The sequence below is a fragment of the Clavelina lepadiformis genome, chromosome 1, assembly GCF_947623445.1.
Source record: "Clavelina lepadiformis chromosome 1, kaClaLepa1.1, whole genome shotgun sequence".
Lineage (NCBI taxonomy): Eukaryota > Metazoa > Chordata > Ascidiacea > Aplousobranchia > Clavelinidae > Clavelina > Clavelina lepadiformis.
The window spans coordinates 8,799,159-8,825,049 of NC_135240.1; the positions used below are offsets into that span (position 1 = coordinate 8,799,159).

At 36.4% G+C, this 25,891-nt stretch overlaps 3 protein-coding genes across 4 annotated transcripts; 2 read left to right on the forward strand and 1 right to left on the reverse strand.

The window, feature by feature from the left end:
• Positions 1-1,188: 1,188 nt before the first annotated feature.
• Positions 1,189-3,798, reverse strand: LOC143458784 (uncharacterized). The gene is made up of 2 exons (XM_076955685.1): positions 3,152-3,798; positions 1,189-3,071 (listed from the first exon to the last, which is right to left on the reverse strand). The coding sequence occupies exons 1-2, from the start codon at positions 3,471-3,473 to the stop codon at positions 2,728-2,730; spliced, it is 666 nt and encodes a 221-aa protein (XP_076811800.1). The 5' UTR covers positions 3,474-3,798; the 3' UTR covers positions 1,189-2,727.
• A 1,771-nt stretch (positions 3,799-5,569) lies between these two features.
• LOC143458638 (uncharacterized) lies at positions 5,570-12,010 on the forward strand. Of its 2 annotated transcripts, none has more exons than XM_076955508.1 (14): positions 5,570-5,730; positions 6,352-6,482; positions 7,006-7,107; positions 7,508-7,673; positions 7,865-8,061; positions 8,198-8,297; positions 8,445-8,593; positions 8,776-8,858; positions 9,334-9,441; positions 9,557-9,795; positions 10,178-10,339; positions 10,523-10,629; positions 10,711-10,839; positions 11,067-12,010. In XM_076955508.1, the coding sequence occupies exons 1-14, from the start codon at positions 5,670-5,672 to the stop codon at positions 11,193-11,195; spliced, it is 1,863 nt and encodes a 620-aa protein (XP_076811623.1). In that variant the 5' UTR covers positions 5,570-5,669; the 3' UTR covers positions 11,196-12,010. The 2 variants fall into 2 exon arrangements, with proteins under 2 accessions (XP_076811623.1, XP_076811688.1); XM_076955573.1 differs by having other exon boundaries at positions 11,030-11,195.
• Positions 12,011-16,637: 4,627 nt separating this feature from the next.
• On the forward strand, positions 16,638-25,749 carry LOC143459062 (uncharacterized). Its single transcript, XM_076956060.1, has 15 exons — positions 16,638-16,656; positions 18,138-18,267; positions 19,352-19,482; positions 19,837-19,938; positions 20,106-20,271; positions 20,478-20,674; positions 20,833-20,932; positions 21,149-21,297; positions 22,367-22,449; positions 22,582-22,692; positions 22,839-23,077; positions 24,072-24,233; positions 24,395-24,501; positions 24,583-24,711; positions 24,829-25,749. The coding sequence occupies exons 2-15, from the start codon at positions 18,207-18,209 to the stop codon at positions 24,928-24,930; spliced, it is 1,839 nt and encodes a 612-aa protein (XP_076812175.1). The 5' UTR covers positions 16,638-16,656; positions 18,138-18,206; the 3' UTR covers positions 24,931-25,749.
• Positions 25,750-25,891: the final 142 nt, after the last annotated feature.

Consider the following 25,891-nt stretch of genomic DNA (forward strand, 5'->3'; position numbering starts at 1 on the left):
CTGTTGTTTTCGCCATAAATCTGACTAGTTCATTGCACCTGAAAGCCTTGGTACCATAAGAAGTTGCTGTGTCTTGCTGATAAAGAACTAATAATAAGACGTGCTTGCTTTGAGAATGTTAGCAGTAAACTCTACTCAGTTTGGTATAAGTCGTCAAACTATAAGGTAGAAAACTCTGTTAGTCATAGCTTGCTAGTGGGTGTTTTTCCGTTCGCAGATTTAGATTTGCGTAGGTGCCAGACTAGATAACTTGGATCTATTGCTTGTTGCTTATGATGCTTGTGCAATACCAGTTAATTCTGTTGACATTGTTGTAGCTAATGATTTACATCAATCGTTCTATACGACTTAAATGACATAAAACGTGTGAGAATTCAGAAATCCGTTCACAACTAGAAACTTAACCTAAGCTTAAAAGGCTTTTTAAACTGCTGTTATTTGGACAAAATGTTTGTCTGATAACGTTGAGTTGGTATTGTAATTGTAATTATAATTATTTGGTTTCTTAAATAATGTTGTTAACGTAAGCATTTGTTTATGAATACTGCTTATTGTGGATAAACCTGTTGGTTAGATCATTCTGATTTCATGCAGTATAGTAAGAATTGTACTGTATACCGAAACCTAGCCTTATGGCTTTACTGTATGCCAAAGTGTAGAATTCAATACTGACCAATTTTGGTTAACAGACCAACGTTACTTAGAACTTTGACGCATCAAAACTCTATATCGTTTACAAGTACCGTAATTGGGTTTGGAACCTTAGGAAGTTCTGGTTCCGTTTACTATGGAGTAGCGCTCGTGCGTGGTCTCACGCGCGTGTGTGTACTCGTTCACTGCAAATATTTTTAGTCAATGCGCTTGTCAGGAAGTCGTGACGTCACTGGTGTTTTGGCGACCTTTAGATACCAGCAGAATAGGTGGCCGCGTATGGGTGTTGTGTTAACATGTTACTGAATCTAGATTTGGAAATTTTTTTGCTACAATAAAAGCAGGATTGATTTCATTAAATAAGCTGTCATGTGATACCGTATTCGGTTAGACGTTATACCTTCGTATGCTGGCTCATATTTCAAACACTATATGCTGTATGACGTTCGCCTGAGGTTCCCATAGATGCGTGAATAATAACACTGTGCTGCGTTTGAAAATTTTTTTTCATAGGTCAAAGATGTTTTAATTGTTTCTGAATCGATTTTTTGCGCTGAACTCAAAAATGCAACCAGTTTTTTTCAATCAGGTCAAGTTTTTTTTCTATCACATATTTAATTATGCTAGCTTTGGTCGTTATTGTGCACAAAGAAACTAATTTCTGGGGTAGCTTAATTGGTCATGCATGTTGTCAATTTTCGCAAGATGGTATTTTTATTTGAATGTAAGGTTTTTGCAATGACAGCCATTTTAAATACTACAAAAATATAATGACACAGTTGAAATAAAGGCACTTACAACTAACCAAGAAAGCTTCCTAACACATAATTTTGTTCAACGGCGCTCAACCTAAAAGTAGAAGTTAATATGTTACATTATAGACACGTAAACACTTAACATCACAAATGTGTTTTAAATGTGAAATACTTGCAAACATCAATGTGTGAAATAAAAACGAAGTGTTCAAAATAGCTTAACACAGAAAGCGTTGTGCGGCACATGATGATATTACGACATTAAATGCAATAACAATATAAATACAAATGATTTATGCTGACAAAAAGTGTTGCTTCAAAGATTTTCTTCTATGTGTGGTGTTGGGAAGATCTCTTTTTAAGCACCAACAGTAATCTGCAAGCATGTTTACATCCCAGCATCCTTGGTACCTTTCTTCCATATGGCGAAGGTCTTGGTGGAATCTCTCTCCCTGTTCTTCGCTTTAGTCACCACAGTTGTCAGGAAAGTAATCTAAATGCGAACTCAGAAAGTGCATTTTCACAGACATCCGGGCTCCAAGGGATTGAAAACTTTCAAGCAGCTCTTTAACCTGTGCTTCATAATCAGGGATTCTATGCTTTCCAAGGAAGTTTGAAATTACTGCTCGAAATCCTGTCCATGCTCTTTTTTCTACTGCACTCATGTGTGCAGTAAAACCTTCGTCTTTCATCAGCTCACGGATCTATGGCCCATCAAAGACTCCTGCTCGTAGCTTCGCTTCAGAGATGCGGGGAAATTTCATTTGTAAGAACTTGAAGGTTGGGCCATCTTTATCAAGTGCTTTGGTATAGTTTTTCATGAGACCAAGTTTAATGTGGAGAGGTGGCAAAAGAATATTTTGTGGATCAACTAAGTAAGCAAATTTGACATTTTTAAAACCAGGTGTAAAACTTGTTCTGGGTAGCCAGCTAATTTGTGTGTAGTGGCGATCATCAGCCCTCGAGTCCCACAGACACAAAAAACATGGATGTTTAGTGTAACCGGCCTGTAACCCAAGAAGTATAGAAATCATTTTTAAGTCACCACATATTTTCCATTTGTGTTGGCTATACTGAAGAGATTTCAAAAGGTATTTCATGTCTTCATAGCATTCAGTGAGCTTCACTGAATGTCCAACAGGAACAGAACCAATCTTATTGCCATTGTGTAGTAATACTACCTTCAAACTCTTTACAGATGAGTCCAAAAACAATCGCCATTCTGCCGAACTGTATACTATGCCCAAAGCTGATATTAATCCTGAAACATCTTGACATCATCTAGGGAATGGTCTTCGTCATAATTGAAATATTTTCTAAACTATTTATCTTCATACCGATACCAGAAATATGTGGTGCATGGAGCTAGCAAGTTGTTCTCACGTAGTCGTGATCCTAGGAGCTGAGCGGATTCTTTGGTGAGATTTAAATCTCGGGTTAGGTCATTCAGCTCAAGCTGTGTAAGAGGCTTCGGTTGGCTTGTACTTTGCTCTGCATCCCATGTGTCTTGTTCACTTGCTTTGCTCGCTGCAGATGAACAACACTCCATTTCACTTATTTCTCCAGGTGGTTCTGGAACAGGAATACCAGGGCCATGTGGTACTGGTTTCATGGCTGAAGGAACATCAGGGTACTTCACATGTTGTTTGTTCTTCCGGTTTATTCCTAAAATGAAAAAGAACACTTTTACTCTTAAATCAAGCAATTAATGAAAATGCCTCCATACAATGCAAGTATCAGCATACCTTGTAAGTTGGTCATGCAAAAATAACAATCAGTGACATGGTCTTTTCCTTCTCTCCATACCATAGGAATACCGAAAGGAAGGCTCTTTATTTTCTTTAGGCTCCATAATCTCAAGTTTTCAACGCATGCTCTACAACATATGTGCGGAGCAAATGCCTTGTCCTGATCGCCTAGTTTTACTCCAAAATACGCATAATATGCTTTTTTAACAAACTGCGTAATTTTTGCTTGGCGACTGCGCAGGGTGACCTTGCCACATATGTAACAGAACCTGTCTGGATCATTTTTGCACTTTCTCATTGTACTGTAAAAACAAATCATCTAAACTGCACACTAAACTAGCCTGTAAAAACAAGTTCAGATGTTTAACTTTTCAAGCACCAGGTGTATTCGTTATGTTCTTCTCATTGTGATGTCACTGAAGTTTCATCAAAACTTAATTCAAAAACTAAATCATTTTTATGACACCACAAATCTCAATCGCAAACGCTGAAAGCTGAAGTTGTCAAAAATTTCAAACGCAATTTGCCAAAAAACTAGACCTGATTGAAGAAAACGGATAACAGTTTTGGATTCAGCATCAAAAAGTACACTAAGAACCGTCAATACTTTATTAACCTAAAAATTAACGCAGCACAGTGTAATTAATCAGCCTGTCTACATTGTATTTATTTGTTTGCAGCGTGCTGCTTTCCATTTTAATTTCCCTGCGATTATGTTAATGTTATTCGATACCAAGATAGTTGAAAGATCGAATTTTTAACCTTTGTATTTCATGTCTTCCGCAAAATATGTAGCTCATGGGACAAAAATGACAAAACCGTTAAATGCATCAACATGTCATCGACGAAAGGTCTCCAGAACATAAATTTTGGGGGATTTTCTCAGATCATAAACTTTCAAAACGATTTTCTAAGATGTAGGCTTATGCTAAGGGCTTGTAAATGTAATGACAATGTTTATGATACTTTTATGGTTCGTTATAATCTCGGTTTACGAATTCTCTTGTGCGCGTAGATTCACTATGACTTGACAAGAGGCTAACACCGCCATGCGATAACGTCCGATAATGTTCTTGTGATTATGTCTGATAATAATAAGTCCATATAGCATGCAAATGGTTGCTCAATACACTTGTGTAACCATAAGCAAATAATAACAGCAATTTGATTAACTTCATCATAAGGCCTCGGTATGATTACCTTTAACGGTTTGATGACGAAGTTATCGCATCATAGAAATTTTCAAGCTTCTGGGAAATTCCTTTTTCTTGCGTCACACGAACGTCGTTCTCTGTAAACACTACACGTCTGATTAAACTCACGCGTCTGTAGCTAGGCATTTGTTTGAACTTTTTGGCGTTAGTCGTTAGTTTAGGGATAGATTGTATTAGAAAGTTGGCCCAATAACCAATGTTGACAAATTCAGGAAAAAACCATCCGAGGGTGAACATAGTCCGTCAAAACAGTGGCAGTGCTTCTCATTGATGTTTGCTTCACACTGCGTACCATAATTAATCTATCATTTTCGCCTATATACTCTACTTTTATTTTGCTTATTTATAACTCTTAGCTAAAGTATCTTGCTGTGACAGAGAAAAGTAAATGGACAGAAGTTACATGGCCGTGATGTTTAGTTTGGCATAAGTAAAAGTGTTACCAATAGAAGGTTTAGAGACACCATTCTTTAAGAGCAGTCCTAATGCGATTGTACGAAGTGCTGTCGCGTATCATACTTGTTTGCTTTTGCTCACATTTTTAGCCTACTAATACTGGTTGTTAAGTAATTAAGCGTGTCACGTTTTCTAATAATTGTATATACACCATGTATACTTTTACATGCCCGTCTACTTAATTTTATGCAAATTTTGTTCCTTCGATTTATCCGATAGCGGGCATCAATGTGTTAGTTTTAATAATGCTCAAGCAATCTCGTTGTTTGCAAGCAAAAAATGAAACTCTTAAGTTCTTTTTATGTGTCACTCCCACCACTGTGTGGATTTCACTAGTAATTGTTGTCAGTCGTTACCAGCAGTGCTGATTTGGAATTTTGGCGCATGAGCAAATATCACGTTTATAGGCAGCGGGAAATTCCGGCTTCCGTCAGTGATGTGTTTTACTCTCGCCAAGTAACTTGATGGAAATTGTCATCTTTTACTCTGGGAAGTATAGGACTGCTGATTGAAAACGTATAATGTATTTAAAATATAAATAGAGAACATATTTTGTAAAACGAAAGTGAACGATTGGTTGTTGTTGAAAACGTGACTTTTAGTGAGGTTTACTCGAAAACCAAATACCAAAAATAATAAAGTTTTGCTGATTTGGTTATTATTGCTTACCTTCAAGTTTCAATCAATTTAGCTTAGATTTGTTTAAGAAGGACTTTCAAAGTTTTTGCTTTGAAGCTACCATTTGTGTAGCTTTCTGGTTCTTGGATGTGGCTAATTCTTATTTCATTGGCATCCGGTATTTTGTTTTTACAGAGATTATCATTTGCCTAATATTTTTTACAATAATGTTTATTTATACGACCATACTTATTCTACTAACAAGCCAAAACGTGGTTACTGCGACAGGTAAGTGTTAATTCTAGATGCGTTCCGTGTCAACTGATGCCTGAGATATGCAGAGTCGTACTCCAGTTACTTTTCGAGTCCCATTCTATGAAATTGCATATATGGCTTGACTTGACTCGAATCATTTCTCGTTGATTAGGTTTCAGCATTAAGGTAAAAGTTTTAAACATTAAAGTTTTTGTCCACGAACACGTATGGAGCGGCAAAACGAAGCAAATTTGTCGAAATTTCAAACGTTTCTTGTTGAAAAAAAAACTGTAAATTTGCTTTCCGTGTGGTTTGGTTGTAGATATAAATTGACTTGACTTGAATTGAGTCTTATTCACTAAATGACTCGACTTGCGATTCGAGTTTGATGACTTGGTTACGACTTTGGAAATATCCTTAGTTACACGTTTAGTTTGCTAAATACAAGTGAAACCGTCTTCTTAATTAGAGTACCAAAGTATTTTGTTTCATCATTGAGTTTCAAAGAAATGTTTCTTGCAATAAAACATGGCATTGTTTGGCTCTCACTTATGCCTACAGTATGTACCAGACATTAAACAGCACTTAGGTATTAAGTATTTGCACAATGTTCTTTATGTATCCGAGTGATAATAGCAGCGATTTGTTTTACAGGGCTCGACCCATCAGTATGTGTTAACCAAACCAAAGAACCGCTCGATAAAGTGGTTGCTCACGCCCAATGGCCATTCAAGTTTAACTGCAGCATTCTTTTTCCAAATACTTTTGAATCGTCAAATACACAAGTATATATGGAGTATATTGTTGCTAATTCTACAGTATCACTGCCATCCTATATTGGTAATATGGTAAAACAATAGGCCACGTGTTTGCTAGAAACTCCAATCCAACCGAAAGTTCTTTGTAAAAAATGACTGTATTACTCTTCTTGTTAACGTCTTGTTTCAAACAACATATATGGCTTAAAACAGGTGCAAGACAGCGTTTATTATTCAAACTGATTTAAGCGTTTTCCTGGAAAGGTTTTGTTTGCGTGTTATAAAAAGAATTTTAAAGCTTTACGCCACAAATTATCTGACCTATAGTAAACACAACTATCTGAATGGCGTACCAAACATTCGTTATGGACACACAGTTAGTCCGCAGACATGCCATGCAGCAATCGATCTCAGTGAAGATTTATAATTTGCCGTTATCTCCAACACAGTCGTGCCAAATCGTATCAAGAATGTGGAAATATAAATGAAGGCTAATAACCGCCCATTAAGAGTGTTTGACAGACTGCCTAATATTTAACGTATTGTTCAGTGCTTCTACTCGGCTTCTGGTGACTCAAGTTTTGTTTCTGTAAGTCAAGACATCGTTTTACAAACCAACACTCCACTTTTGACCAACTACGAACTACTACTGGTGAGTGTTAATATCTGCAAATATTGCAAAAACAATGTCAATGCTTTTTCCCTTAATAATCTTTATCAATTTTTATGCTCTTTTTCGAAGCCAAAAAAAGTTCTTTGAGGTTTGAAATTACAACAGTACTCAATAGGAAGTAGTGGGGAGTAGTTCACTCGTGCGCGCCATTCGCAAATATGAACACCTGAATATGACTAAATTATGAATCATAAATTCTCACTATAATTTTCTGATATTGGCGCGCATAAGTGATCTACAAGCCCAAAGTTTGTAACCAGATGTTCTGCACTTGTACAGTAAACATTTAATTAAATATACTTTAACTACGCCGGATGAAAGAGGCAAAATAAATACACAAGTTTAAAATATCACAAACACATTTTGCTTCAAACGGCAGAAAAGCAACGAATCATCTTGCTTGAGAAAAACTGTGGTTGTTGAAGCGAGACTGATACCAAATCGCACTTGCTACGATGACGTAGTGGATCACGTCACCCATGATGTCAATATCATCCACAAACGAGTGAAAGTAGGAAGGAGCTTCCGGCTGGATTGTGTCCCTGGTAATGACAACGCAATGTTAAAACAGTGTCACGTTAAAGGATAGTAGAAAAGCGATGCATTACCTTGTTGTATAGATTAGAGAAGAGAAAGTAGTCGTTTTTTGTTGTGGGCTGCATTTCATCGCACAAAATTGCAATATTCAACATAAAATCAGCGTTTAATGGAAATTTTCACTGAAAGTTTAACTCAGATTCAAGCGCAGGCGACGAAGTCGTGATGTGGCCTTCAGTTCCAAATACTCAATACGACACCCAGTGGCGCAGGAGTGAACGATTCTCGTCAAACTTGACAATAAACCCGGAACATTCATGCTTGAAGTATCCGAAATACAATACGGATTCTATTTACAAGGATGATTCCGATCTGTCCCGACCTACCGCCATAGACGTAGGTGTTACACGGAGGTTTATACAAGACTCAGCCGACGCAGCCTGAGTCTGTAGTGTATAGTTTATTTGCGCTTTAACTGTTCAGTTCTTAATATACTTACAATTGTGGTGATTATATGGTTTTGTGTTTGTAGAGATATTCGTCGAATTACTTTGATCCCGGTGTTTATTCGTGCCAAGTAACCTACAACGGAATCACAGCCAACATCGTTCATTACTCGATCTGTGTGGAAAGTAGGTTAAAGTGATTCAGGCCTAAGCATTATAGGCATGAAAATCGATTCAAAATCTTTTAATCTCCCACATCATTCTCAGCAAGATTAATCTAACACAAAAATCATCATCAATTGAATCTAGCCTTGTATTTCCTTGCTCTTTCAGCTACCGTTACTGAGAGTATCGCACCAAGCATCCTCTGCACCAACAGGACCACCTTCCAGGAAGATGAACTTCTTGCTCTCAGATGCAGCGTCACGATCCCAAACGGCAAAATTGATCCGGATGAGATGAGGATCAGTTGGAGTAAAGAGGTAAATATTTTTGACACAAGTCTCGCACGTAGTGATAAATGACCCCCGCATATTGTAGAACAAGTCGTCTCACTTCTGTTTATTTATTATACTTTATATGAACTGGCAAATTGTAGTTTATCATTTACTGTAGGTTGTTCTTACCTTTCTTATTCGGTTTTCCTATAAACTTATCATTGCAGGTGGATGGTAAAGAATATTGTGCTAATGTTGACCTGTCGCCACATGATAAATCTTCAGTTGATTCTCGAATCACCTGCGGAATGTAAGTGGTTTTTTTGTTTATTTATTTATTTAATTATTTTTTGTTTGCTATCTTGAGCCTGGCAACATTTGTTGACTGAATATCACAGTGGTTAAAGTGTTGACCTTACAGTAGTGCTTCGCGTGTTCGATACTCAGTGGCGCTACCATTATAACGCCCTTGGGCAAAGCTTTAACGGCACTTGCTCCAGTTCAGTTGGTGGTCTTAGTGATCAGTTTCGAATTCAGACAATACAATAAAAATACGTTTGGCTATCGGAGCTTGCACTCAGGCTCACACGAAAATGCATCTAATTGTGCAAAGACGCTCCCCTGTTCGAGGTTAAAGATTATGATACCAGACATACAATCATTTATATTTTACCGTACTTTGATTAAGCGGAAGATGCATGTTCGTAGTTAAGGATGGAATTGCTTTATATACCGTATAAAGTTAAACGTGTTACAACCTTCCGTGATCTACTTTTCACTTACAGGAAAGATTATCTTAATAACGAGATCAAATGCTTCGAATATATCCCTCCGAATGACGAATTGACCTCGCAACAGGATGAAAACGCCTTTTCTGTTTTCCTTAACCAAACGTAAGTATTTTTACACTTGTCTTACCAAACGAAACTTGTTCCATATAAATTCCCTTGTAGAAGCGACGCAAGTCATACAAATGTCTTTTTATCGAATCCATTTCTAAAATTCCAGTCACATGAGAAAAGGTGATGCCGGCTGGTACGTTGTAAGCGTAACGTACAAGGGACATACCACCAGTCGCCGGCTCGAAGCCGTCTATCATCCGCAGAAGGAGTTAGAGATGATCGTCAGATCGCTGATAGCCGTACTTCTTGTCGTCATCGTTCTTGCTCTGGTCGTGTTCTTCGTATGGTACAACCGGATACAGATACGTCTTTTCCTTCGCCGTCATTACGGGAAGTTCGACGAAGGTATTGGGACTTTATACTGCTGCCAGTACATTTACATAAAAGCTAAAATACTTAAATTGTACTAAGTATATGACAACGCGTTATAATGCATATGAACAGATTATAGTCTCGAAATTCCAATGAAACATGGCTTAGTTTATGCGTTAAAATGGTTTCGGAATAAAGAAGCTTTCATTAGGAAGTACGTCAAACGTCACGGGATAAGCTTGTGAGCATTGCGCTTTACTGCTTATTGTTACATGTAACGAGCTACTTTGCGTGACGTTTGTGGTAAATGGTGGTGCATGACTACAAATTTTGCCTCCAATCAGTCACTTCTCTATATACCTACTTAACATGTCATTCTATAACTCTATATCTAAACTATATATTTCTGTCTAAGATGGAAAGGAAAACGTGGCCATACTTTCCTATTATTTTTCCACCGATTTGGACGAGGATACACAAAAACATACCGGAAAAATTTTGCACTTAGTCAAAGACCAGATGAAGAAAATGAATTATTCTTTTTACGATTGCAACCAAAACCGAATTGGTGGCGGAAGTAAGTTCTTTGTAGCCCTTGCTTGAAGTATGTTGTTTGAAATATTTTATTTTAATTGTTGTTTTATACTTTAACTATAAAATTGTAAGTAAATCCATGTATCTAATTGAATGATGCTATGCTTATCTTAAAAAAAGAAAAGCAACTCGAATGCTGGTACTTAAATTCGATTATGTCTTTCAGACTTTGTGGAAGGTTTACTTAGAAAGATAGATGAAAGCCATCGAATGATCATTGTTTTAACCGACGCTTATGTTAACGACAGTTGGTCCCGCTTCGAGGCACAGCAGGTCGGTATTCAAAATAGAAACAGAAACATGATCTTACAGAGTTTTATGTTTGTTCTATTGCATTCGCTTCTCCCCTTTCAGGGTTACACCAGCATGTTGAAAAACCGAACCAAGTTGATTGTGATCCGAACACCAGGTGTAAAATCGTCACTTAACAAGGTTTACCAAAAGCAAGATGATTTTTCAAAAGAGTTACGCGAGATAGTTAAGGTGAGTATCAATTGTCGCCAATGTCAAGTTCGACTGCTATGTTTTGCTGGGCAGTCCTAACCAGTATTTCGTGAAACTTATAGCAAATTTCCTTGTAAAGTATAATTTGTTTAATATTTGCTCGTTTTTAACACTTTTTAAGTATGGTATATATAGTATACGCTTAAACTTAAGTTACTTCTAATTGCAGAACCATTTCAAAATACCTTCTTTCATTTAATTATCAGGCAAGTCGAAACATATCTTGGAAAAAGAAAATGGACGACTCTAGATTCCAGGACTGCATTCAGTATGCTCTACCTAAACTTCGAAGAGAAAGTTTCGAGAAAAGTTTGAAAAAAGACAGCGCTGTTTAATTAGAACAAGAATATACGAATCTTCTTCTTTTGTCGCCACGAGTTTGTGATGTACAATTGTACACTGCTCATTGTGGGTCACCACGCATGTGGCTTGAGTTGGTTGAAACTTTGAACATGTCTTTGTCACTCCGGCGCATTTTATAGGGTTTAGTCCGTGTTTTGCTATAGCAACGTTTTCATGCATTAACTGTTCCCGCCTTGCTTTATGCAGTGAAGTATGTTGTTTCTCCAACTTTGATAAATTTTGGCTTTTTAGAACTGTTTTTGTAAGTTACAATACATGCTGCAATCTCTTCCAGTTGTTATGATATGCTATCTACCAATGGATTATTTTTATGTAATAACTAATAACCAAGCATTCACGAAATGAACTTCACAATTCGAAACTAATGAGCTTTTACTGTGCATTTGCGTCATACACAGTGTTCGTTCAGTATTGTTTTTACGTTTTTGTTGTGCATCATTAAATATAGTCACTTCTTTATTTGCCATGAGTTATTTATGTTGCAATGCTTGATTTACTGGTTTGTCGTTTCACGGACCTTTAAACCTTTTAAATGCAGTCTTTCTTGCAATTTTGGTGGTTTTTATTAACTATTGCACTTGATCCGTTGTAATTTAATGTCGTAATAATTATCTGATTTGAAACATACAGATTGCACTATTTCGTCAAAAGAAATTGTACATTTTATGCTTTTTTCACAGCTCGTTGTAACCTTTATAAGTGCCCGTCAATTTCTGTGAAAAGGGCACTGTTCTTTGTTTCTTTTATTTTACAGTGAATTTACTTAAAAATGCAATTACTTGAAAAATCCTGTGTGTTGAAGCTCCCGAGGTTTTGCGAGTGAGTTTAGTAGGACTTATGCTATTATTTCTTTAAATCCCAACAAGTTAACATTTCTCTTGCTCTCGCAATAGCTTGCTAAACTCACGACTTGAATGTTAGGCCGAAAAAGTAAGTTTCATCAAGTGTCAAGCACGTTTGGCCTTACTGGTCTCTGATTGGTCTAACAGATTTTTTAGAGTGTTACGTAGATAGTCCAATAAAATCATGAAACTTGCTATAATGTTGTATTGTAGGTCGGTCGGTCGTCCTTAACAGTTTGTTTATCTTTTACTATGGTCAGCTTGACCAACTTAGATAACTTAGCCACTTTTACAATTTACTGTTTTGTTTCTCGAAAATACTGAATTACACTATTAAGTTTGTTTTGTTGATTTCTACAAATGTTGCCAAAGTATAAACAAAATTTAAACAAACACTAAACTGTTCGGTACTAACTATACTGACTTCAAATATCTTGGAATACCAGGGGACTTGCTTGTGGAAGGTGCGTATGTTATGGATACGCTAATAAAGGATAAAAAGTCTGCTTCAAACAATTTAATAAGCTTTTTAGTGGATTTGCATTGACGCGTTGTTAACATGTGTTTAATTTTGGATTTCCACCGATATGATTTTTGATAACGGTTTAGCGGTAAATATTCCACAGCAGTTTGAAATGGCATTGCACTAAATACAAATTAACAATTTGCGCGTCCGTATGAATTGACAACTTGTTTTACATAAAATCTCAGCTTTAACGTAGAGAACCGCATTTATTCACAGGACTTTGCAACGTTATTGCTGCTGGAGGTTTTGCCTTGAAATGTCTTTCGAATAAGTTAGTTACTGTTGATAATAATTTAATTAAATTATTCCCTTCCTGTTATAACTCCAACATAATAAGACTATTGTCAAAAGATGTCAAAAGTGTTCAAAACGGGTAATTGTTTACAACAATATAATTTGGTTATAATTTGTCTGAGCAGTTAATACTAGATTCAGGTTAGGCAGGATCGATACCGGTTTGACTACTTATGATAATATAATAGATGATAACCGACTGACAAACAAGATTGATTAACGGATTAATGAGATTGAAAAACTTTAAATACACTGTACATTTAATACACAATAGTCCATATGTGCTCACACAATATGTCCTCACACTCCAATCTCGGATACTGCGGTTCCCTTATTAAGGCTTATACCGTACTACTGTATATACAACGGATAATACTCTCTGGTTTCTTTCCGAAATGACTGCGGCCGGGGAAGGTTTTCAGCATTTCTCACAATTGTTTAGATTAGAATATAATGCGTTTACCTCGGAATTTCGTTGTGGTGATACTTGATTGTAGATTTGACCATATTTTTGCAGAAACCGTTGATATCTCTTACCTTGATATCTCTTACCTTGAGGAAGCAGCTAGATATCGGTGCAAATTTATTGTTGTTTTTCCTGTGTAGTCTAAACCAGTGGTTCCCAACCGCCGGTCCGCGTAATTTTTTTGGCGGTTTGCGAATTATCTTACTTTCTGCCAAGCTAGTTTTAATATAGAATTATAAGCACTGCAAAGTTGTTACTCCCTGTCAAACTCATTTTACGCTTGGCCGATTCACAGCAGTAAAACTGACGCATCTCGCCTTCGTTGATACCTCAAAATTGTTTTATAATAAAGGCTAACCTTCCGATGACCTAGAATGTCTTAGATTTAGTTTCGTTTATGATTGTTTCGTCATAAACTGCGTCTAACTTTCAAAACGTTTTGTAATGCAAATGTCCCACTAACATTGATTTTGTATGTAAATGGATTGATATTTTGTTGTTTGAGTTGATTTGATTGCCATTTTGCTCTAATTTTTCGTCTTAAATATGTAATGAAAAATGTGGTATATGGTACCTTAACCTGTAAGGTTTGCCCACTTCCTTACAAAGTCTGTTTACTTGTGTATATCTTAACAGTGAACTTTGATAGACTTCAGCAATAATAACACGGGAATGACAACTGTATAATCTGATTATATTGAAGCCTCTTTGAACGAATACATCAAGATAGAACATTGTGACAGCAACAGCATAAAGACATGTTGCGGCGTTGAACATACGACTGTTAAGTGAAGACTCGTAATGCACGCACAGTAAGAGGGAAGCAATCGATTACGTCACGCAGTGTTATGCTTCGCTGATTCGATAGACGAGAATTCTATGTCGTACACAATTTTATATTTCATTAATTGATATATTTATCACAAATATATAACTTATGTCAAAATCCTGCATTGTGTTACTCAACGACAACTTTGGTTAACAAAAAGATTAGAAGTATCTGTTCTATTCACTACGATCTTTTGCTGCCGGTCTTGTGAATTTTTTTTAAATCTTTACCGGTCCCCGGGTGTAGAAAGGTTGGGAACCACGGGTCTAAACAACGACAATAAAAGGATGTTGTTAAAGCTTTCAGGATCTTTAAGCATTGAAAGAGAACATCAAATAATTTCATTGTGAGCGACCGACTCTTGCATATCAGCTTATATTCCTAACGATCAACAAAACGAACAATGCTGTTCGAACTCTTTTCCTAACCTTTCTACGAGTGCAAAAGCATGAGCAGACGCCCAACAGCGATATAAAATCTCACCTGAAATTTCTTATTCATGTTGTTTTTTGCTAATGTGCTTTGGTAAATTGCAACAATTTGCATTAGTAATATGGCCAAACGTTCTATTTCGTCTCTATCAATTTTCTTCAGTGTTTAGCTGAAAGACAGAACCTTAATTTCATCAGGGTTATGTCACAAGTGTAAACAAGTAACGTCCGTTTCCACGTCCACGTCCATTTGTCACCTTCAATTGTAACGAACGCAGATTGCGATAAAATAATGCTGCGTTTTAAAACAATAATTTATAATAATTTTATAGGTTGATTTAAAACACCTGTCAAAAAAATTTAGTAAAATCTAACTGAGTTCAGTGAAATTTAAGCAGAAGCAATCAAGCAACAACAGATATAACTAAAACATCAGAAGCTTTATTGCATAGCACCTTTGCTTTGTTGATAAGTAAACATAATCAAAAGTCACGTTTTCAACAACGATCACTTCTTTCGTTTTGTCACGTTTCAAACTACGTAATTTATTCATAATTTTATATAAACGTCTCCAACCAAAAAGTCATCAAACTTTCCAGCTTGAAAACCACAAACATGCGTCATACAAAAGTTTACCTTCCGAGTGCGAAAGACATCGCTGACAGAACGCGGAATCTCCCAGTCATGGTAATGGCTGAGATTAATTTGAGAGTGACGTATAAAAAGACCTAAGGTTTCCCTTTTCCGAACCGTAAAATGAGATTTCTTGAGCATTATCTCAAATTAACCCATTGCTGACTGACATATGATACATTATTTGAAAACATGTCTATGCAATTACAGATTTGCATAAAGATTGCCTGTTGTATACACTAAATAGAAAGCATAAAGCACATTTAAAGGATTAGCAACTAAAACATAGCCCCATTAAAAATATACCATATAGCGGATGAATCAAGCGTAAAAAGAAAAACACCTCGTTGCCGCAAAGTATTACGTTCATAAACAACAACTTTCGATAACAACAAGTGCTATAAAGTATTTGGTAAAATACGGTAAAAGAACCTAGTTTCTAAACTTTTGATTCTATTCGTAATACTTGTGCCAAACGCAAGTTTTACATCCATCTATGACATTTGAAACATTGATTAATTATTATTACCAGTATCACAGTATAATACGTTAGCTAGAAGTCATGAGAGAGCTAGTTAACAGTTCGACCACGACAAGCACGTGCTTTTCTTGTTTTACCATTATTTTCCGCTTGACCGACAGCTGCAGATAGAAGCCGGACATACAGTAGTGCTGTTACATAAATCTGAACGTATGCTTCAGAGGTTATACGCAGTTACTGTACTTTGTTTCTGCATGTCATTTAGATATTTCTGATTGACTGTGAGCAGTCACAATTACGTAATAACGCTACGTACGGAAGCGTTGTCAATGCGACATCTCTGAGGATTGTTATTTCATTCATGCATTGTTAAGTTTACTTGAAATGACGCTGCAAGTTTCAATAATGTTTATTTGCTTTGATCTCAGTCATTATTGCGTTGACGACGACAGTGAATGCAATTAGGGTTAGTAGAAACTATGGCAACGGCTAAAGCATAATTATCTTATCTTACTCTATTGGATTGTATTGCTTAGCGTGAATATAGGTAACGCTAATGTGGAAAATTTAGCCGAAATTGTCGGCCTGTACATTTCACACAGTATATGCGGGTAACAGTGACCGTTTTTTGGCAAACAAATGAAAATGTCTGTTTCACCATAAGTAGGCAATGCAGCACGCTTTTTCGAAATAGGCGTTTAGGGTTTTATGCGATTGGAATTATGTTTAGACTAGAAAGTAGCTTTAGGCTAGGTTTAAGTTACTGTGTTATAACAACGAAGGTTAACAAGAAACTGTGAAAACAGCTTGGAAGGTACGATATTTTTCGTTGAAATAATGACCGCCCAAAAAACTGACGGTATACTGCGAACGTTGACACATTAAAACTCGGAATTGTGTCGTTGTAGTTCGGCTTCGAGCCCAAAAAGAAGTAAGTTCCTTTGTTTATATTTTAGCAAGCATGCACAATTCCACGCGCAAGTGTGTGCTTCATTGTTCACTTAATCGGTGGTGTGGTTTGTATATTTCCTGCGTCTGTCATATGACCTGTAGGCAGAATAGGTCGCCAGCTGGGTGCAAATGGCTTTGTTTTGCTGATATGTAATTAAGTTTTATCTTTATAGTTTCTCAAAATATTTTTTTGGATAATGGCTAAATCCACAGGCATGCATCAGATTACTTGAAGCTGCTATGCACATTGCTTATGATTACATCTTTACATGCCGGTGTATAATTTCAAACAGGATACAACGCACTCAAGAAACCTTTGTAGATGCACGAATAACTTGTCTGTGTTTATTTGCTTGCTAACTGAAACTTTTCATTTTAATCGTTTTAAAATTAGTTTAGAATAAAAAGATTAGTATTTTATTTTAAATATCTTGATATAAACAATCAGCCAAATCATGGTGCAGTTGACATGTTACTTTCCTATAAGATGCAGCTTAAAAAAAGAAATCTGTCAACAACGCAAGTTTTTTCCAATTTTTGAGTTAACACACTTTCAAAACAATTTACTGTACCAATATAGTCAAATATAGCGATATGGTATATCTATTAAACAACTTGAAGAAGATCGTGTGCTCTGAAAAGTTTTTTATCTTTACTTGCTGGCATTTACAATACGCTTACGAAGGCGTATTTTCTTACAGGCTGAGAAGTGAGAACCAATGATTGAGATGATGCTTTGATGCTACCTTTTATGCATGATAAGTAGTTCATCCATTTATTTCAAGCAGCTTTCAGCGGCCATATCACAATCTTTTTGCTGTGACCTCGAAAAGTATTTTTACTTCTCTCCACTGTAATCGCCCGGGAGACATCTTGTTGTTTGTTTATTTCCAATGCCCTTATTTTCGTGTTAGCTTAGTCGTTAAAAACTTCGTTGTAAGAAAGGCTATAAGAAATTAACGTCTTTATTAATAAAGGACGTATGAAAAATCTGGCAAAAAGAATTCGATTTGACCTTTATTTGGGAAAATTGCAAACCCGGATATAAATTAATGAATTACCTCATGGATATTTTTAACGTTTAGAAACGTGGAGGGAATTTCCGTTACCGTTGGACAGTCAGTACTTCCTTGACATATGTTTCGAAAGTTAACTATAAGCATGTAACACAGTAGCTTTGTCTTACAGTACAGTCTTCATCCGGTAGTACAAAACTACGCGGCTGTCGGGTTTGTAGGCTTTTACTGTAAATTACTTAAATACTAGGAAGTGAGAATTAAGAACTTTGTAAAAATGAATGAACAGACGTAGTCAAGGAATGTGAGAAATAACATTTCAACGACCCTGATGTATAAAATACTGTTTCAATCACTCGGTCCAGTTCAGTTCTAGCTTCACTAGTTTTTTAAACTTTCGTTGTTTATATCAAGCCAAGTCAATTTTCTTCATACACTTTTTCAGGTTTTAGTTCGTTTTTTCTTGGCATGGTGCGGTATTTTAACAGAGGCCAGAAATAGTTTCACTGTAGCAATGTTAACTTTCATCGTCCTAGTTGCCTTAATCAGCGGCCAGCATTTAGCCACTGGGATCGGTAAGTGTTCGTTGTAATGTATTCTGCCTAATATATTGGAAAAAGTATCAGTCAAATGTCCACCGTTAACAGTTGAACTATATTGGTATTGTTGATTGACGTCATATTTTAACGACACGACTCTGAGAACCCAATTGAGCTGTTACTTTAAATGCTGACTTAGAAAGTTTTGGTTACTACGAAAACAAGTTTATTTATCATGAAAAAGCACTTAACTGACTAACTTGGTACAAAAATTTCGAAAAACCTTTTTGTTGGTTAAGACGTAATCGCCAATCATATATTGCAGATTTATGATTTACTTCAGATTTACCGAGGCGGCGGTTGTGACGACATAGAGTGAAATCACTAGGCAGATTAATGGGCGCCCATATAAATATAAACTAAGTAATAATTAAAATCAAAACGGGAACAAAATCAAAAACTTTGAAACAAAACCAGCACTAGATGGAGTAAGTCCAACAAAGATATATACCTACGGTAATTAAAGTACTTAAACGATGTTTTTGCTTTGGTAGAAAATCATTCAGGCCATAATTTATTCTGGTGATGACATTATCCTGTTGCAAACCCCCTTCATAATCTTCCCTTTAGTTCCTAGTTGCGTCATTTAATCAAAACTTTGCCATTGATACTCTTGATATTCGATATCCTTGACTAATTTCGCGGTGCGAGATCATAACATTGCCGACACGTAACAAGCACAATCTTGTATCGCGTGCCAAAGTTGTGCAATTATTTCATCGCAAATTGCTTATGAAAAGTTCTTACGTAATAGATATGTTTACTGTAAGATTTACTTTTATAAGTTACTGACGCATGACTCGTGCTTTTTCAAAAATTACCATGTAAAATTCTGACTCCATTTGTTCGGTGATTATTATCGACTATTATCAATTTATGGAATACATTTTTTAGACATTAGACAAATATATCAACCCGGTTCCTGGTTTACATTTTCTTTTAATAAAAAAGAGTAATTGTACCAGGTTTCATATTCATTAAATATTCGATATTTAGGTATATTTAGGTATATTTTATTCGATGTTCAATGGTATATTCAGTAACCATTCTTTTTGTTTAGCACTTGATCCATCAACATGCATCAACCAAACACGAGAACCTCTTGATAAAATGATTGCTTATACCGGATGGCCATTCAAGTTTAACTGCAGCATTCTTTTTACAAATACTTCTGAATCATTAAATACACAGGTATATAGAGTATGTACTACATTGAGTACGAGTAGAGTAATCAACCAACGTATAAAGAGGAATGATGTTTTGGCCTCGACAGCTGGGCATCGAAACGCCTGACGTCCAACCACAATCAGATGCGGCTGAAATTTGTAATTTGTAAATTCGCTCCAAATCATGCGAAAAAATGTACTATATATTATACAAAATATATTATACAAAATTATATTAAAAATTAAAAATTATATTAATATATTATACAAAACACATATAATTTTACCTTCTAGAGTAGTTTGGCACACACAAGAATTTACAAATTAACTGCATTAACGTCATTATTGTTTGTCCCTTAAAATCTTTTGTTTTAAACAGTGCTTTTACTCGTCATCTGGTGACCGAAATTTTACTTCAGCAAATCAACATATTGTTTCACCAACAACGACCCCAGCATTGCAAAATTACGAAATTGTTTTGGTGAGTATAAACTTTCGGTGTAAACTTGATTGCGAATAGAAATGACAGAATCAAAACTTTGCCACCGTCTTAATACAGTAGTGGTCGGGCTTGGCAAGCGATGCGGCATATCAATGCTGAGGCTCATGATACCTTAGAAATCAACAAAATGTTTCTTCAAACGGCAGGAAATCAACGAAGGGTTTTGCCTGAGAAAAACGGTGGTCGTTGAGATCAAACAGATATCAAACCGCAGTTGTTATGATGATGCAGTTTACCACGTTGCCCGTGACGACAATGTCGTTCATAAACGAGTGAAAGACGGCACCCGCTTTCGGCTGGATTGTTTTCCTGGTTAGTACAATGCTATGCAAAGTCTGTCTGCTGCATGTTTATTAGAAGCGGCAAAGTTATAATTTCTTCTTACATGCAGTAGATAAAAGTTGATGATTTAATTTGTTTTGGCTCCAGCTGCATTTAAATAAAATAAGCTAAGCAATATGTCTTGCAGATTGTGTTACATGATTTGTTAAAAATTCTAAATGACAAATTTTTATCAGACGCGAGCACAGGCGAGGAGAGAATTTTTCCGCCTTCACTTCCTAATACCGAATACGAGACTCAATGGTTCAGAAGCGTTCGGTACTCGACAAACCTGACAATAAATCCTGAAAGATCATGTTTGCCTTACCCCAAATACTTTACTTCGGTTATCCACAAGGACAACAGCAATTCCGTTCGACCCACCGCCATAGACGTGAGTGTGACAGTGCCTATAGCTACATAGCGTAGCCTATTTTACTTTACAAGCTATTCAAGCCTACTTCAAGCTATTTTACTTTACTTCTAAAATGTAATGGCACTGTCAATATTTTTCTCTTAAAGTTTAACAATTGTGTGTGTTTACGTTTGTAGAAATATTGGGTAAATTACTTTGATCCCGGTGTTTATTCGTGCCAAGTAACCTACAACGGAATCACAGCCAACATCGTTCATTACTCGATTTGCGTGGAAAGTAAGTTTCCTCATTGTATAATAACAAACAAGTATAAATGTAGTCCGGTTGAACTACAGTATTTGTTATATAGAGCGTTTGAGATTGAATTAAACAGCGCCTAAATCCTTCATTCCACTTCATGTATTTGATAAAACACAAAGGGAAAGGAGAAAGATTTATGCTGGTAACTAATTATCACGTCGTGAGAAAAATTGCAAATTTCTTGTCTTTTAGCCGAAGTTCCTAAAAACATCGAACCGAGCATCCTTTGCACTAAGCGAACCCCGTTCCAAGAAGCCGAAGTTCTTGCTCTCAAATGTAGCGTCACTATCCCAAACGGCAAAATTGATCCGGATGAATTGAAGATCAGTTGGAGTAAAGAGGTACATCTCTTCAATTGTGTCACAAAATCCTGTTCCATAACTTTCATTTGGCTGCACTGTATATCTTTCCGCATGCCTGACTGGTGACAATCCCACGCCTCAGATTCCGCTCGGGGACCCAACGAACCATTGATCTATACCTAATTGTTTGTTCCCTTCACGATCCTCGAACGCTTGATCTAAACCCGCGTCGAGCCCATATTCTTCTATTTCCGTAGCAGACAAGCGAAGACCAATTTATTTTTATGATCCAGAACTTCAGGGACAGTTTAGATGGACAGTATGGCTGTATAGTGTTACCACTCCTTATAGTACAGTATAGCATGACAGCTTTGCATACAAGCTGCTCCGTTCGCTTCCTGACAAGAAAATGTACCGCATGGCCACGGAGCTTGTCTAAAACCGGATCTTTACTTTTACAAACCCTCACTGCCAAGCAGGTTATTAAAACTCAAGAACGGCTTCCCGCAACGATTAATCTTGGCACCCTCTTCTTCAACATTTATTCCATGACCTACCGAACAAAATATTGTCCACATCTGCCTATATACGGACAACATAGCAACCGCATAGACGGAAAGGAAACGGGAAACAATGGAGAAAACTCTTTGCATCAGGACCTTATATTTATTTTAACACAGCTCAGCAAGACCAAAATGGTGTTGGCAGCTTGCCGCCCTTATAAAAAATAATTAAAACGTGAGCTCAAAGTTAACGTCAACGGGACGGCTGTGCCCTTCTGCATCAAAAGATCTTGGGATAATTTTAGACAGATCGGCATCCTTCATCACTTCTCTGAAGCGTCTGTTCATGGAAGAAACACGCTTCAAACCGGACTTAGCCGGCTTTGACAACACAGCAAGCAAGTGTATTAAGAACTGACTTTAACCTAAGCGGGGGAAAAAGAAAATGATGAAGATCGTTAATCACCAAGCTTATATAACTTATATAACTTGGACCGACCTAATAGCCTACTACCTTATATAACCTTGCTTCTGTAGTTTATTACAGGATTCTGCGGTTACCGTTGTTTTCTGTTTTTGATATTAACATTGACATCTAATTACAGGTGGATGGTGAGGGTTATTGCACAAATGCCAATTTGTCAATACGAGATAAATCTTCAGTCGATTCCCGAATCACATGTGGAATGTAAGTGCGTTCTATAGTAATGGTTATTTAGTGTTAATATACATTTATTGTTTTTTTTTGACTGGCTAGCAGCAGTTTTTGCGGAGTTTAGTGATTTTTGGCAAACCTCTTATATTTTTATTTTACTTACAGCGAAGGTTTCAAAAATAATGAGCTCAAATGCTTTGAATTTATTCCTGAGATTGGCGAGCAGATTCAACATCGACAGGACGAAAGGAGCTTCTCTGCCTACTTTAATCAAACGTCAGTGTTGGTCTTGTTACAATCATTACCAAACATTCTATTATAATTCATCTCTCATCATAACCAACCGGGCATTCTAATATTGCTTATAAAAGAGAAGCAAATTATCAACGAATTATAATGTTAGAATCATTTACAATTTTCAGTAACTTGAGAAAAAGCGACGCCGGTTGGTACATTTTACGTGTGACTTACAAAGGACGCAACAGTGTCTTCCGGATGGAGGTCGTCTATCATCCACAGAAGGATTTAGAAACGCATATTAAAGCTCTGGTAGCCTTAATAATCATCATCATCATTCTAGCTTTGGTTGTGACATTCATGTGGTACAACCGGATACAGATACGTCTTTTTCTACGACGTCATTACGGGAAATTCGACGAAGGTAAAACCACTTTGGAATAAACCTTATGCAATTGTAAGTATTTTAGAGTTTAAAGTAAGTTCTATCAACCCGTAAGTGTCAGTATGTCCACATACAAGGTGGTAATGGGTTGGTAATTGGTAATTAGTTGTAATTGGTCTATAGCTAAACGAGAAGCTTATATTTGCATCATCAGCTTTAACTTAGTTCTCAAACAGAACTACCACGAGTTCTTAAGTAGAACAAGAACTTACCTGCCCTGGCTCCAGCTTAACCACCACGGTATGAGTCGCATCAAAATATCATTCCTATACCGTGTCAGCTAAACCTCGAATATTGACAAACCGGAGGAAGTTGTTAATTGGCAACATCGAACTGAAACACTGCTTGTCACATTTTCACTATAATACAAGTTAAACATATTGTTATAGTGTATATAATATAGTGTCATGTAACATATAGAATCAATGGCCGAACTATTAAAATTTCCTTTGCTAACTTACTATGCATTTGCGATATGTAAAGTTTTCTGCACGATTCATTTTTCAAAATTGCCTCCGATGATCTGACTCTCAGCAGAAAATCGTGTTTATTCCGAACCCAAAATCGGTTACAATCACGCTCGGTTGTCTCAAAAACAGAACGAACTTAACAAACTATAGGCTATCTTTCTTCTGCATTGGAAGAATGTAACTCGCACAGGGTCAGGCGTACAGAAGGAAACCGAGCTTATGCCACAAAAACGTAATTTATTGATTGATTGTTCGATTAATTAATTGATTGCGATAGATGCCTTGCAAAACTTGCATGATATTAGGTATGGTTACTTCCACAAGACTGTTGCCAAGTCACGTCCTGGCTGAGAGACGTACTTGTAATAATTTGCAAGTTTTTGACTTATTATACTGGTTATTTTTTCGCTCTTACTAATTATTAATGAAAGCTTAAATAACAGATTGTTATACAATGCTATATATCTATCCGCAAATCTTAACACTAAAAATCGTGTTTTCAGATGGAAAAGAAAACGTTGCCATACTTTCCTATTATTTTTCTACCGAGTTGGACGAGGATACTCGAACACATACCAAAAAAATCTTGTCCTTAGTCAAGGACCAGATGAAGAAAATGGATTATTCTTTCTACGATTGCAACCAAAGTCGTGTTGGTGGCGGAAGTAAGTGTCTCGTCGCATCAGTCGAGATTCGGATATCCAGAATCCGTGATGACGTACTGCATAGTGCATATGGAAGTTGATGCCAATCGTTATTGTTAATGATGAAAGACGCGATGTTCATAACATCCAATAATATACCTAAATTCGATTATGTCTTTCAGACTTTGTGGAAGGTTTACTTAGAAAGATAGATGAAAGCCATCGAATGATCATTGTTTTAACCGACTCTTATGTTAACGACAGTTGGTCCCGCTTCGAGGCACAGCAGGTCGGTATTCAAAATAGAAACAGAAACATGATCTTACAGAGTTTTGTGTTTGTTCTATTGCATTCGCTTATCCCCTTTCAGGGTTACACCAGCATGTTGAAAAACCGAACCAAGTTGATTGTGATCCGAACACCAGGTGTAAAATCAGCGCTTAAAAAGGTTTACCAAAAGCAAGATGATTTTTCAAAAGAGTTACGCGAGATAGTTAAGGTGAGTACAAAACTTCAGCTTACTTGATCTCACTTTTTGTGTTTTTATTGAAGCTACATGTGTTTGTATAAAACCAAAACGCATTTTCCAAAAAAATATGTTTCATTTAATTATCAGGCAAGTCGAAACATATCTTGGAAAAAGAACATGGCCGACTCTAGATTCCAGGACTGCATTCAGTATGCTCTACCTAAACTCCGAAGAGATGGTTTTGCATAGACATAAATTAGAACAGAACATTGATTTTAAGAGTCAAAATGTTATTAGTTTACAAGCACGAAATGTACAGATTTGCTGCATTATACGCAGCTTTCCACTTTCTGGAAACTTTCTGAATAAAGAAAGTTTTTTAAGGCTGCTGGAGCTATTAAGGCTGGAAAAAGTAATCTGTTTATTTTCTTACACTTTTCAAGACTAAAAAACAGTTGTTCGCTGTATTACCCGACAACATAGATGTATATAAAGAGTATTTAGGGCAAATTGTGTTGTAATCTATCGATCAACGGAAATGGACTACTCTTAAAATCGTTTTAGTGCTTAACTATTTTATGTCCACCGTAAACTTTGCAGTCTATAGCTTGACAAATTTTCCTACACACTATACTGTAAAACAAATTTCATCCCGATTGTTGAAAATAAAAAGTAGTTAGACCTGCAATTAATTAAGCGACTTGCAATTAGCGACTATGGCAGCTATAGCTGACAGCTAATGCCAAACGGCTAACGGCTAAAGTAAGCCGAATAATTTCGCAGCCCCCTTTTAAAACCCATTTTTTCGAAATAGGCTCAACAACAAAATTTGAGATGTTAGTGTAAGTTGTTTTGTGTCATGTCATACATTGTTTTTAATATACTGTTGTTTTGATCTATCCTTATACGTCTCTATTCATATACTGCATTAGTTGTATTTACGTTTGATTCGCCTCTACAGTATGCATTTATGCTACAAAGTGTGTTGTACGAATGTGCTTAATCTTACTGTCCATATGGCGTTTCCGTGAGGCGACGATTTGTTTAGTACAGGTATGCTTTATCTTCTTCACTTGATTTCTTGCAGTCTTACTCTTATAAGAATAATTCTTTTTAAAGAATATCGACTGCGTTTATGTTAATTACAATTAATCTAGGATCAGGTCCAACGTTAACATATTTAAGCCTACTTCGGATATGTTTTAAAAGC